General features: G+C 34.8%; 1 protein-coding gene across 2 annotated transcripts; it reads right to left on the reverse strand.

Moving 5' to 3' along the window:
• Positions 1–9,631: 9,631 nt before the first annotated feature.
• On the reverse strand, positions 9,632–13,600 carry LOC122290515 (tobamovirus multiplication protein 2B-like). 2 transcript variants are annotated; one of them, XM_043098275.1, is made up of 5 exons: positions 13,226–13,536; positions 11,209–11,274; positions 11,010–11,074; positions 10,182–10,272; positions 9,632–10,030 (listed from the first exon to the last, which is right to left on the reverse strand). In XM_043098275.1, exons 1-5 carry the CDS (start codon positions 13,355–13,357, stop codon positions 9,995–9,997), a joined length of 390 nt encoding a protein of 129 aa, XP_042954209.1. In that variant the 5' UTR covers positions 13,358–13,536; the 3' UTR covers positions 9,632–9,994. The 2 variants fall into 2 exon arrangements, with proteins under 2 accessions (XP_042954209.1, XP_042954210.1); XM_043098276.1 differs by lacking the exon at positions 11,209–11,274 and having other exon boundaries at positions 13,226–13,600.

Consider the following 13,600-nt stretch of genomic DNA (forward strand, 5'->3'; position numbering starts at 1 on the left):
TCTCTTTTTTTTTCTATGAAATTTTTCTGATGGATGACATTTTTGGCTCCTCAAAGTCTTTTTTGTGTTTGCAGGCCATAAAAAAGGGTAGAACGTTTATGACATGAATAACTGTAACAGCCCGCTAGAAATTCAATTAAGGAATTTCTATTGACTTTAGGAACCTCGTGAAAACTCTGTAAGTTTACACGAATCGACTAATCGCATAAATTTTAGCCTGTCAACATAGTCAGTGTTATCGCTCACTATGGTGCTAGAAATGCGATTTTAATTATTTGAGATAGTTAAAAGTGTCAGAATACATTATAGTCTACACCACTAGGCTTAATTAAATATTTAGAATTTTTCAGTACTAAGTTTATTACGTTTATTTTTGGAGTGAATAGTAACCTCGGTAAATGTACTGAGCGCAGTGTTTTCAAAATCATAGTGTGAAATGTCCAAATTAGGATAGCGATATTTTATTTGGACACTTGGCAAGATCTTAACCACACATAATGAATAGTATTAGATACTTGACACAAAGAGAAACCATTAGATAGAATTGTGAAGGAAATCAAGGTGTGAGATCATGACACCTAAGCAAAATACACATTTGGAAAATATCTTAAGAATAGAGATTTAAAATACACATAGAAAGATTTTAGCCACCTTACTCTTCCAAGTCTACTCCACATTTGGAAAATATATTGAGCTGATTTTTATAGATATTATTGGATAGAATATTTTGAGATAATATTTTATAGATATTTTGGGTAGGAGAAAACCACACTCAACTCTCAATTCCAGCCTTATCATCTCCCTTATCTCTTCCATAAGCATCTCCAGCCATCACCCACGAACTTATCTTCATTTACACGTTTCTTTAAAAGAATATCAAACATTCTCTCTCGGACAGCTTTTAGGAGTTCTTTTGCATGCCCATTTCGAAGCTGTTGTAAGTGTTTTATCATAAAGTCTCCTTCATATAAGTTGTTCCTTTTTGAGTCTAGTTTACATGGATATCTTATTTGTCCCATTTGAAGATCATTTGGTCAGTCAAATATTGTGTAAACTATAGAAAGGTCATTCTGGGAGATAAACTGGAGAATATGTTATAGTTTGGAGTTTTTGACCAAGCTAATGGATAGATATTGGTCCGAAATTTTTATGGAGTATTGTTAACATGTATATATGACTATTGGTTGAGGATTTTTGCATGATTGAAGGTTTTGATGAAATATTTGCTTAGATTTAGAAACTTAGAAACTGGAATAAGAAAAACAGTTTCTATTTTGAGAAAGTTTAACTCTTTGGTGGTCTAAACCTATTCTAATGACTTTGATAATTTTATTGGAGGATCCTAAGCATCTTATATACATGTTATATTATTATTTTGAAGATATTTGATGTTAGTTTCAAAGATATGAAATTTTATACAAAGAGATATTCAGATAAGCCAAAGTGTGGATGTTCTTGGCTAAATTTATGTTTTGGTTAATTTTTAACCATGTGATCTTGAATTAGAAGCTTATATATGTTTTAGGACATCTTTTTAAACCATGTGATGGTTTGGTTTGAAGATCACATATTTATAAGTCATAGATCAAAAGGTTGATCAAAACAAGTTAGAAACAAAAATCAATAGAAATAGCATATGAGAATTTCGGCCCTATGGAGTTTTAATAGTTGTGATTAGTTTTAAATTTTTCTAAATTGATATTTGAGTTGAGGATAAAATTTACATGAGGCATGTAAATTTTGGTGACTTTTGGAGTTAGTATGCAAAATCCTTAAGTTATGGGTAAAACGGTCATTTTCCTACATGTAGGAAGTAAAATGGAAATTTTACTCTTTAAGTTAGTATTTTTCCATATTTCAAATTATTAGTGATTTAGTACTAACTTTTAGAATCACTAATTACAGTTCCTCGTGATCGCGCTTGAGGTTTTATAAGAAACGCGGAGATCGAGGTAAGTTAGCTTTTAACTTACTAGCAGTCTACTGTGTATGTGTGCTAAGTAAAAGAACTACAGTGTATGTATGTATGTTATCATATGTGTCATGCCATGTCAAGTTATCATGTAATTGTCTATTATACAGAATTTATTCTGTCATCAATTTTTATCTGTTACATAATATATTCTGTTATATATTACTGTACATTACAAGTACGTCATGTTAAGTATGTCATCCATTACATGTAAGTCAAGTCATGTAATATTCACTGTTGCAAGTATGTCATGTTAAATATGTTGTCTATTATATGTTATGCCATGTTACGAAATGTTTCTATCTCAAGTTGGTCATGTATTCTAAGTTATGTTCAAGTCACGTTATGTTACGTCAGGACTTCAGTCCTTTCGTATTCCAGTCACGTTTCATCTTGAGTACATTATGTTTGTGTAGAATACATGGGGCCACAACAACTGTGGAGTATGTATTTTACTACAATTGTGATGCGTAGAATACATGGGGCCACAACAACTGTGGAGTATGTATTTACACGTAGAATACATGGGGCCACAACAACTGTGGAGTGTGTATTTTTCATGTTAAGTCAAGTTTGTGTAGAATACATGGGGCCACAACAACTGTGGAGTATGTATTTACACGTAGAATATATGGGGCCACAACAACTGTGGAGTATGTATTTTTCATGTTAAGTCAAGTTTATGTCGAATACATGGGGCCACAACAACTGTGGAGTATGTATTTTTTAATGTTAAGTCAAGTTTGTGTAGAATACATGGGGCCACAACAACTGTGGAGTATGTATTTACATGTAGAATACATGGGGCCACAACAACTGTGGAGTATGTATTTTTCATGTTAAGTCAAGTTTATGTCGAATACATGGGACCACAACAACTGTGGAGTATGTATTTTTAATGTTAAGTCAAGTTTGTGTAGAATACATGGGGCCACAACAACTGTGGAGTATGTATTTTTCATGTTAATTCAAGTTTCAGAGCAAGTTCATGCTAAGTCAAGTTTCAGATCAAGTTCATGTCAAGTCAAGTTCAGTTCATGATTCAATTTAAGCTATGTCAATTATGCTATGTTGTACGCTAAGTTATGATTTAATTACTTATGAATTTGATTATGCATTTATGCTTTTACTGTCATACATGTATCATTAGTCTGTATGGAAGTTTTTTGTTAACTTGCTGAGATTTGTAATCAAATCTCACTTTGGTAGTCCCAACTACCATTCCCCCCGAATGGTAGATCTTGTTACAGGACCTGAAGGAGAATCAGGAGCTGATCAACTAGACACAGTTGACTAAGTGACGGTGCGACATAAATGTTGATATAGTAATTAACGTAAATTACTACTTGTACGATTGAGTTGCATCTCTACTACTTTTTGGATCATAACCATTTTGGACTAGTGTTGTGATCTTAGTTGTTCAATGGATTTTTATGTATGAAGTATGTTTTAAGCATTTGAGATATTTTCAATTTGGTGCATAGTATTGCTAAAGAAAAAATTTATCCGCTGCGAATATTGCATATTGTTATATGCATGTTAGGAATATTGCATCTTATATGTCATGAACGGGGGCAGGTAACCTTGTGTTGCATGTCTCGACGCTTCAAATGTCCGTCCGATCCCAAACGGAATTTGGGGGCGTCACAGGATGGTATCAGAGCAATACGTCTCTGGGCAGTAAATCCACATGTCCTTAGGAAATGCACCAAACATTAGGCTTGAATTTCTTAAGGTATGAAAGGTAGTATGTGGTTTTTATACATATACTCGTGTGTTTCAAGAAGGGACACATGACTCGTGATAGAATACCTCGGAATCCTAAGGGAGATAATAATCAAGAGGATCAGAATTTCCCGATGGATGAAGGATTAGTTGAGGTAAACATAGTTAACGTTGATCTGATTGCAATTGATGGTAGTATTGCATTATTGTTATTTTGGAGTAGGTCAAGTCATTGGGGTTGGTAAATTGTACATTGTTTGATTCAAACGAGTCATTGTTTCTATTAATTGTGGTGCTTGAGAATTCAGCTTGGAAGTTGAATTGTTACTCTAGTGGTAAGAGTAAAAATTTTTCATTAGAAGTATTATTGTTCATACCAATGTAGATATAGAATACATTTTAGTAATATGAGAAAGGATATGTAGGATTGATGAATGGTATTCCACATATTTGGAGAATTGTTTCGATTCTAAAAATACGATAGAAATTGTGTTTGGAAGAGTAATTTGATTAGGAGAAGCTTTAGCCTTAGTAGGATTCATTTATGATAATAGTATTACCACGCCGCCAGTAAATGATTTCTGGCAAAGCACTATCTTTATGGATACATAGATCGATCTTCTTTTGAAGACTATTATATGGAGAGTAAAATCTTGGTCTTGAGGATTTATGTGAACATTAGGAACAAATCATTTAGAGTTAGAATAATTGATAATTTATGATGGATAGAAGAGTTATGACAATCATAAGAGAGAAAGTTTCAAGTTTAAGTTATTAACTGGTCAGTTATCAAAGTATCACCCAGGAAGATGACTGATTGTTGCGATTATAAAGAAGTAAGTTAGTCCTAGACCAGTAGAACTCCTTGAGGTTTTTATTAACTTGAAGATTACTGAGAGTTTGGATATGCATGATTAAATGCATATTTATATGAGTCATTGGATCATGTCATATATATGAAAATCCCTGAAAGAAATAAAATGGAGTATATAAAACATATACCAGAAGATAGAAACACAAATATGAATATTTGTGAAGTATTATTTTATTATCATAAAGCAAAATTACAGAAATTTGAGGCTCTTTGCCTCAATCTTTAAACGTTCTTGCTCTTCAAAAATCTGCATGCCTCTCCTATCTAAAGGAGTAGCCACTCGAAAAGAAGACTTAAGCAAAGATTTTAAATCTCTGTTCTCTCGCTTTACTGCTTCTATCTTCATGTTGGATTCCATAAGAAGCCTCTGAAGCAGAGAAATACTCTCGTGGAGTTTGTCAACCCCACCAGTCCTGGATTGCAGTCTCTGAGAATATGCGACAATGGCTGATGAGTATCGAGTACCGAGACTCACAAGCTCGTAGATAAGTTCATTTTCTGACTTATTAGTCAGATCATTATTTGATTGCATAATAGCACCTATGGAAGAAGCAGAAACAACTGGGGAACGAGGTGCAGAATACCTCATGTTTTGGCAATGAGAAGATTGCTGAGCCATTGCAAAGTGAGTAAGCAGAAAGAGATTGCAGAGTAAGAATGCAGATTAATTTCAGAAAAGTGAAGAAGATGAGATGAGAAAGAAGATGAACTGAATAATTCTTTTATAGAGAAAATTATGACGAATCACCTCTCGTGAATCATTTCTCTACAAGAGACAAGAGCAATGTAGTATCATAGCTGCGGTGCCTGACAATTACAGAAGAACAAAGTAGTGTCGTAGCTATGCGGCGCCTGACAACTACAGAAGACCTATAAAAATCACGCGGATCAGAGTTGTCTGGTCTAAAACAGAGTGCCACCGATTTTGTTAAAAAGAGAGAGGTTAACGGTTTAATTTTGATGAATTCTTTACTAACTATGGTATTTACAAGAACATTTAAAGTATATCACCTATGCTTTTCTAAAGAAGAGTTTCGGAAGATTAATTACTTAAAGTTTTAGGTTTGGAGAGTATGTCGTTACAACTTGGCCAACCTTGTGCAAAGAAGTATAATCTAATTGTTGATTAAAGTAAGAGAGTTAAGGAATGACATAATCTCAAAGGCATATATATATATATATATATATATATATATACGGGATAGACAATAGGTTGGTAAGCAACACCTCCTCATTAAATTGCTACTTCTTATTTAATTCGATTTCGAGGACGAAATCTTTTTTTTAGGAGGGGAGATTGTAACAGCCCGCTAGAAATTCAATTAAGGAATTTCTATTGACTTTAGGAACCTCGTGAAAACTCTGTAAGTTTACACGAATCGACTAATCGCATAAATTTTAGCCTGTCAACATAGTCAGTGTTATCGCTCACTATGGTACTAGAAATGCGATTTTAATTATTTGAGATAGTTAAAAGTGTCAGAATACATTATAGTCTACACCACTAGGCTTAATTAAATATTTAGAATTTTTCAGTACTAAGTTTATTACGTTTATTTTTGGAGTGAATAGTAACCTCGGTAAATGTACTGAGCGCAGTGTTTTCAAAATCATAGTGTGAAATGTCCAAATTAGGATAGCGATATTTTATTTGGACACTTGGCAAGATCTTAACCACACATAATGAATAGTATTAGATACTTGACACAAAGAGAAACCATTAGATGGAATTGTGAAGGAAATCAAGGTGTGAGATCATGACACCTAAGCAAAATACACATTTGGAAAATATCTTAAGAATAGAGATTTAAAATACACATAGAAAGATTTTAGCCACCTTACTCTTCCAAGTCTACTCCACATTTGGAAAATATATTGAGCTGATTTTTATAGATATTATTGGATAGAATATTTTGAGATAATATTTTATAGATATTTTGGGTAGGAGAAAACCACACTCAACTCTCAATTCCAGCCTTATCATCTCCCTTATCTCTTCCATAAGCATCTCCAGCCATCACCCACGAACTTATCTTCATTTACACGTTTCTTTAAAAGAATATCAAACATTCTCTCTCGGACAGCTTTTAGGAGTTCTTTTGCATGCCCATTTCGAAGCTGTTGTAAGTGTTTTATCATAAAGTCTCCTTCATATAAGTTGTTCCTTTTTGAGTCTAGTTTACATGGATATCTTATTTGTCCCATTTGAAGATCATTTGGTCAGTCAAATATTGTGTAAACTATAGAAAGGTCATTCTGGGAGATAAACTGGAGAATATGTTATAGTTTGGAGTTTTTGACCAAGCTAATGGATAGATATTGGTCCGAAATTTTTATGGAGTATTGTTAACATGTATATATGACTATTGGTTGAGGATTTTTGCATGATTGAAGGTTTTGATGAAATATTTGCTTAGATTTAGAAACTTAGAAACTGGAATAAGAAAAACAGTTTCTATTTTGAGAAAGTTTAACTCTTTGGTGGTCTAAACCTATTCTAATGACTTTGATAATTTTATTGGAGGATCCTAAGCATCTTATATACATGTTATATTATTATTTTGAAGATATTTGATGTTAGTTTCAAAGATATGAAATTTTATACAAAGAGATATTCAGATAAGCCAAAGTGTGGATGTTCTTGGCTAAATTTATGTTTTGGTTAATTTTTAACCATGTGATCTTGAATTAGAAGCTTATATATGTTTTAGGACATCTTTTTAAACCATGTGATGGTTTGGTTTGAAGATCACATATTTATAAGTCATAGATCAAAAGGTTGATCAAAACAAGTTAGAAACAAAAATCAATAGAAATAGCATATGAGAATTTCGGCCCTATGGAGTTTTAATAGTTGTGATTAGTTTTAAATTTTTCTAAATTGATATTTGAGTTGAGGATAAAATTTACATGAGGCATGTAAATTTTGGTGACTTTTGGAGTTAGTATGCAAAATCCTTAAGTTATGGGTAAAACGGTCATTTTCCTACATGTAGGAAGTAAAATGGAAATTTTACTCTTTAAGTTAGTATTTTTCCATATTTCAAATTATTAGTGATTTAGTACTAACTTTTAGAATCACTAATTACAGTTCCTCGTGATCGCGCTTGAGGTTTTATAAGAAACGCGGAGATCGAGGTAAGTTAGCTTTTAACTTACTAGCAGTCTACTGTGTATGTGTGCTAAGTAAAAGAACTACAGTGTATGTATGTATGTTATCATATGTGTCATGCCATGTCAAGTTATCATGTAATTGTCTATTATACAGAATTTATTCTGTCATCAATTTTTATCTGTTACATAATATATTCTGTTATATATTACTGTACATTACAAGTACGTCATGCTAAGTATGTCATCCATTACATGTAAGTCAAGTCATGTAATATTCACTGTTGCAAGTATGTCATGTTAAATATGTTGTCTATTATATGTTATGCCATGTTACGAAATGTTTCTATCTCAAGTTGGTCATGTATTCTAAGTTATGTTCAAGTCACGTTATGTTACGTCAGGACTTCAGTCCTTTCGTATTCCAGTCACGTTTCATCTTGAGTACATTATGTTTGTGTAGAATACATGGGGCCACAACAACTGTGGAGTATGTATTTTACTACAATTGTGATGCGTAGAATACATGGGGCCACAACAACTGTGGAGTATGTATTTACACGTAGAATACATGGGGCCACAACAACTGTGGAGTATGTATTTACACGTAGAATATATGGGGCCACAACAACTGTGGAGTATGTATTTTTCATGTTAAGTCAAGTTTATGTCGAATACATGGGGCCACAACAACTGTGGAGTATGTATTTTTTAATGTTAAGTCAAGTTTGTGTAGAATACATGGGGCCACAACAACTGTGGAGTATGTATTTACACGTAGAATACATGGGGCCACAACAACTGTGGAGTATGTATTTTTCATGTTAAGTCAAGTTTATGTCGAATACATGGGGCCACAACAACTGTGGAGTATGTATTTTTAATGTTAAGTCAAGTTTGTGTAGAATACATGGGGCCACAACAACTGTGGAGTATGTATTTTTCATGTTAATTCAAGTTTCAGAGCAAGTTCATGCTAAGTCAAGTTTCAGATCAAGTTCATGTCAAGTCAAGTTCAGTTCATGATTCAATTTAAGCTATGTCAATTATGCTATGTTGTACGCTAAGTTATGCTTTAATTACTTATGAATTTGATTATGCATTTATGCTTTTACTGTCATACATGTATCATTAGTCTGTATGGAAGTTTTTTGTTAACTTACTGAGATTTGTAATCAAATCTCACTTTGGTAGTCCCAACTACCATTCCCCCCGAATGGTAGATCTTGTTACAGGACCTGAAGGAGAATCAGGAGCTGATCAACTAGACACAGTTGACTAAGTGACGGTGCGACATAAATGTTGATATAGTAATTAACGTAAATTACTACTTGTACGATTGAGTTGCATCTCTACTACTTTTTGGATCATAACCATTTTGGACTAGTGTTGTGATCTTAGTTGTTCAATGGATTTTTATGTATGAAGTATGTTTTAAGCATTTGAGATATTTTCAATTTGGTGCATAGTATTGCTAAAGAAAAAATTTATCCGCTGCGAATATTGCATATTGTTAGATGCATGTTAGGAATATTGCATCTTATATGTCATGAACGGGGGCAGGTAACCTTGTGTTGCATGTCTCGACGCTTCAAATGTCCGTCCGATCCCAAACGGAATTTGGGGGCGTCACAATAACGTTTGACAGATCGTATGCTATGATTTAACAATGACAGTATGACAGCAATCATATGAAACGCACGGGACATCCATGATTTATTTCTGCTGGGAAAAATGAGCATGCTTTGCCTCCGTAAATCTCATCGTGAGAAGCAGAAGCTCTCAGCCAAACCAGTCATGAACTTGCCCAATCTTTACCCATATTATGCAATCAGGATTTGCAGATACTCTGAAATCTATAATGATTAAAGAAACAAATGCATTCCATGCCCTGGTCTTGTTCATGCTTTTGGTTTTGGGTCCTTGAATTAGGAAAACGAAAAAACAAGTACATATCACGATTCAGCATTCATGTTTCCTTCTTTTTAAGTCGTAAACATGTTTCAAACGCTTGGAGAAGTCAATATCGAACAAATTTCTGGTTACAATGAGGGGCGACAAATATACAGAACATCACAAGCTGGAACAAGGTTTCTTCTCATGCTTCAATGTATGCATGAATTCTATTTTCTGGTAACGTTGTATGTTGCACAGAGACTAGGGATAGATCAAATGTTACACCATAAAGAAGTGATCATCCCGAGTAAGAATTTGATATCCTACCATGGCGCAGGCTGCAGTCCTAATGTACCATTTCAGGCATACAGCAAAGAAGGTTCGGATCGGAGTTCAGGGTCCAGGACTTCATTTGGCTATGGCACCTCCGAAGGTGTTGCCCAGTCATGTTCCTGGAGAAAGGCAAGGAGAGTTGAAACAGGAAAACATCAAAAACTAGGTTTATAAGTACTTTCATTAATGGACCTTTTTGTGGAGAGATTTAAATACCAAAAAAAAAAGTGGTTAGTGCAAGGTGGTGTATGTTGCAGAGAGAGAGTATACCTGCTGAGAAAGATGAGCTTGAGAGATGGAACTAAGCTGGCAGCTTTCCATATTTGCAAGTAATTGGATTACTGTTTTCAGATGAGGAACACTGCAAAAAATTATGACTCATATAAGCCAAGGGAGACAAGTAGGAAATACCATGGACTTAATTATCAGAGAGACAAATAAAATATTTACTTTCTTTCATTCTGTGAAATGATTGTGGCTTATGTCCTCATGCAGGATGCATGTAATGCAGAGCATTATTACAGCAATGGTCACGAAATTGGCACAAAGATTGTGTTAGATCGGTAATTTAGATCCAAATCTGAAAAAATGGGGGGCATATGGCATAAACAGGAAACCTTTTATTACCCTAAAAGAAGAAGAAGAAGAAAACTAGAGAATTGTAGTCAACAAATTACAATCTAGATTGCATTTTGCTGCCAAGAACAATTGTAGTTTTTGCAGAAGTCAACATGTTTCTGTTTGACCCCTAGACTAAATAGAAATGGCCATGTGGTTGGTGCGTAAAGCTGGATGATTGAGAAGGAAATTTCCACCAAAGTCTAGGAAAAAGTTCTTTCTGCAAACACAATGTGTTTCTACGTTTAAAGTTTCAGGATCTAAAATAGCAATGGAACATGTTAAACTTCCCCATCTCCAACAAGGAAAGAGACCAAAAGTATTTCAAAATGCGTTCATAATCTGTCATAAAGATGTGCCATGCCTATTTACATGTTTCCTTTGAAACTAGAGCGACTTCAGAAAGTTACTTATGTATTATAGGCCACGCCAAGACCGATGGTAATCTAAAATAACAATGGTGTACAACATAAATGCAACCTTTGTAATCCTTTCTCCATATGCGCATCCAAGGATGAAATGACATGAGGCATCTGCTCCAACACCTGCAGCAGCACAATAGGAGAGGAATAGATAGATCAGAACTGTGGGTCTTGTTTCAGATATTCTATTCTTCTATATAATGTATATGCAATCACATAGGTACTCCATGCTTATTTTGTGCAGTGGATCTACGTACTTGCCCAGTATTCTTGATTACAGAGGTTTTTGCCAAAAGGTCCTTTGGAAGCTTTATCAGTTGGGCCTGCAGATGTTACAAAAATCATTTAAGAGTAACAGTGCACAATGGACTGCAAAGGAATATTAGTTGGTTTTTGAAAATTTAAGATGCTTTTGTGAAGCATCAATTATGTACTTGGTTCAAGAAAAAAGGAAAGTGAGGATCTTTCCCATGGAGGCTGTGAAGAAAGATGCTCTTGGAGGCGCCTTAGTTTGCCAAATACACTTCCAAGGAAAAGGGTTACCATCATGAGGCCTAAGTACTGAATACGATGATAATAAAAAAATAAACTTTTTTCTCGGAAGGGGCCCAAAGAATTTTATCCCCACCTCTAAGACATAAAGAATACAAGACATAGACAATTTTAATGAAGGCATCAACTTCTGAGTAAAGGGCCGTTTTAAAGAAACTAACATTCCATTAAGGGGAGCTATTGGAGAACTCTACCAGATCAACCATTGAGGCCTTTTGTACATGCCCAATGCCATAAACCTCTGGAAAAGTTTCCTTGATGATCATGTCTCCAACCTCAAATTTATGACTAGAAAAAACCTCTCATCCTCTTCTGATATTTTTCTCCACAAAACCCACCCACGCACATCCCAATTTAGAATCAACACGGCTCTCCGCAAGGCACTCCTCCCGTGTTTGTAATGCAAATACCAGTTCTCTAGAAGGGCCTGGTAAAACAGAAGCAAGTTTAGAACTCCTAAACCGCTCTTGGCAATTGGAGAGCACATATTGGCCTAGTTTACTATGTAAAATTTACCCTTCACTAACCTGATCCATAGAAAGTTCTGTTAAAGCTCCTTTATTCTATTGGCCACACTAGAGGGGAGAGGAAACAGGGAGAAGAAACATGTGAAAAAATCGGAAAGAATACTCTCGATTAAAGTCCTCTTCTGATATTTTTCTCCACAAAACCCACCCACGCACATCCCAATTTAGAATCAACCACGGCTCTCCGCAAGGCACTCCTCCCATGTTGGTAATGCAAATACCAGTTTAGTTTAGAACTCCTACACCTCTCTTGGCAATCGGAGAGCATGTATTGGCCCAGTTTACTATGTAAAATTTACTCTTCACTAACCTGATCCATAGAAATTTCTGTTAAAGCTCCTTTATTCTATTGGCCACACTAGTGGGGAGAGGAAACAGGGATAAGAAACATGTGAAAAAATCGGAAACAATACTCTTGATTAAAGTAATCTTGCACCTTTAGACAAATAGATTCTCGTCCAACCAACCAATCGGTGGTCAATTTTCTCAATCACACCATCCCAAATAGAATTGGAAAATTCATTGCCACTGGCCCACTTATATAGTATTAACTCTATCTAAACCTTTAAAAAGTTTGATCAAAGGGTTCCCATATAGTCAGATTTCACATTTTTATATTAAAAATTATATAAAAATTTGCCTCGTTGTTAGTTCCTGTCCATTATCTCTCTAACTAGCCGCTGCTTCATCTTCTTGTCAACAAGATATGAATGTTTAGTCACGCGTCTCAAAACCCACAGAGAAACAACCCAACTGTTCAGCGTCTATCAAAATTACTTCATTTGAAAAAGGAAAATGTAATCTACCCTACCCACACCAATTTGACAAAAAAAGTTTTTGGAATTCCCCATCCTAAAATTCAATTTGTGTCCTCCAATTCTATTTTCAGAGATTCCAAAAAAAGGGGAAAAAAGAATAAATTTTTTATCCCGATGCTGATTGAACTAAGAGTTTCCAACATTCATCAAAATACAGAAGTTCTTTCTCAAGCACATTCTATTAGAATATAAATTAAATGGTTATATTCACATTCCAATCCGTTCGACAAAAATTGACATGCAAAACGGCTTTTTTATGGAAAACACGAGAAACCCATTTAGCCACTACGTACTACACCTTCGAGAACGTGAAAATTCAATCACAAGAATACATATTATACATATACCGAGAGAAAGAGGGGAGGTAGAGAGTTTACCTGAGAAGAGGAGGACTGTTGCATGAGGTGAAGGAGATTGGAGGTTGACTGAACGGTCTGAGAGATCTGATCGGCCACCAGAGCTTTGGCCGTGCCTGCTTTGCTGCTCCCACCGGTCTTCGAGGCTGCCATTTTTTTTTTTCTCTCTTGCTTCTATTTCATAACACGCTTTACCTTTGGGGATGAATAATGGCCCATCCCATTCTCAGACTTTACTCCTAAGCTGCCTAGGAACACCCTTGCGCTTACAGAAATTTCTTTTACAGAATTTTTTATTTTTTTTTTATTTTTTTTATTTTTATGTGTTTCCCCCTCCTCAAAAAACAACTGTAGAAGTTTAAAACCAAAGAATCTCTGCATGACTACTGCTCTAAG

The sequence above is a fragment of the Carya illinoinensis genome, chromosome 12 (assembly GCF_018687715.1).
Source record: "Carya illinoinensis cultivar Pawnee chromosome 12, C.illinoinensisPawnee_v1, whole genome shotgun sequence".
Taxonomy (NCBI): domain Eukaryota; kingdom Viridiplantae; phylum Streptophyta; class Magnoliopsida; order Fagales; family Juglandaceae; genus Carya; species Carya illinoinensis.

Bases quoted from the DNA above. Each gene is read 5' to 3' on its own strand.
- LOC122290515 (XM_043098275.1), bottom strand. From the start codon at position 13,357: ATGGCAGCCTCGAAGACCGGTGGGAGCAGCAAAGCAGGCACGGCCAAA. The intron at 11,275-13,225 runs GTAAACTCTCTA...TAACATCTGCAG, and splicing joins AACAGTCCTCCTCTTCTCAG to GCCCAACTGATAAAGCTTCC. The intron at 10,273-11,009 runs GTTGCATTTATG...AATTTTTTGCAG, and splicing joins ATGGAGAAAGGATTACAAAG to TGTTCCTCATCTGAAAACAG.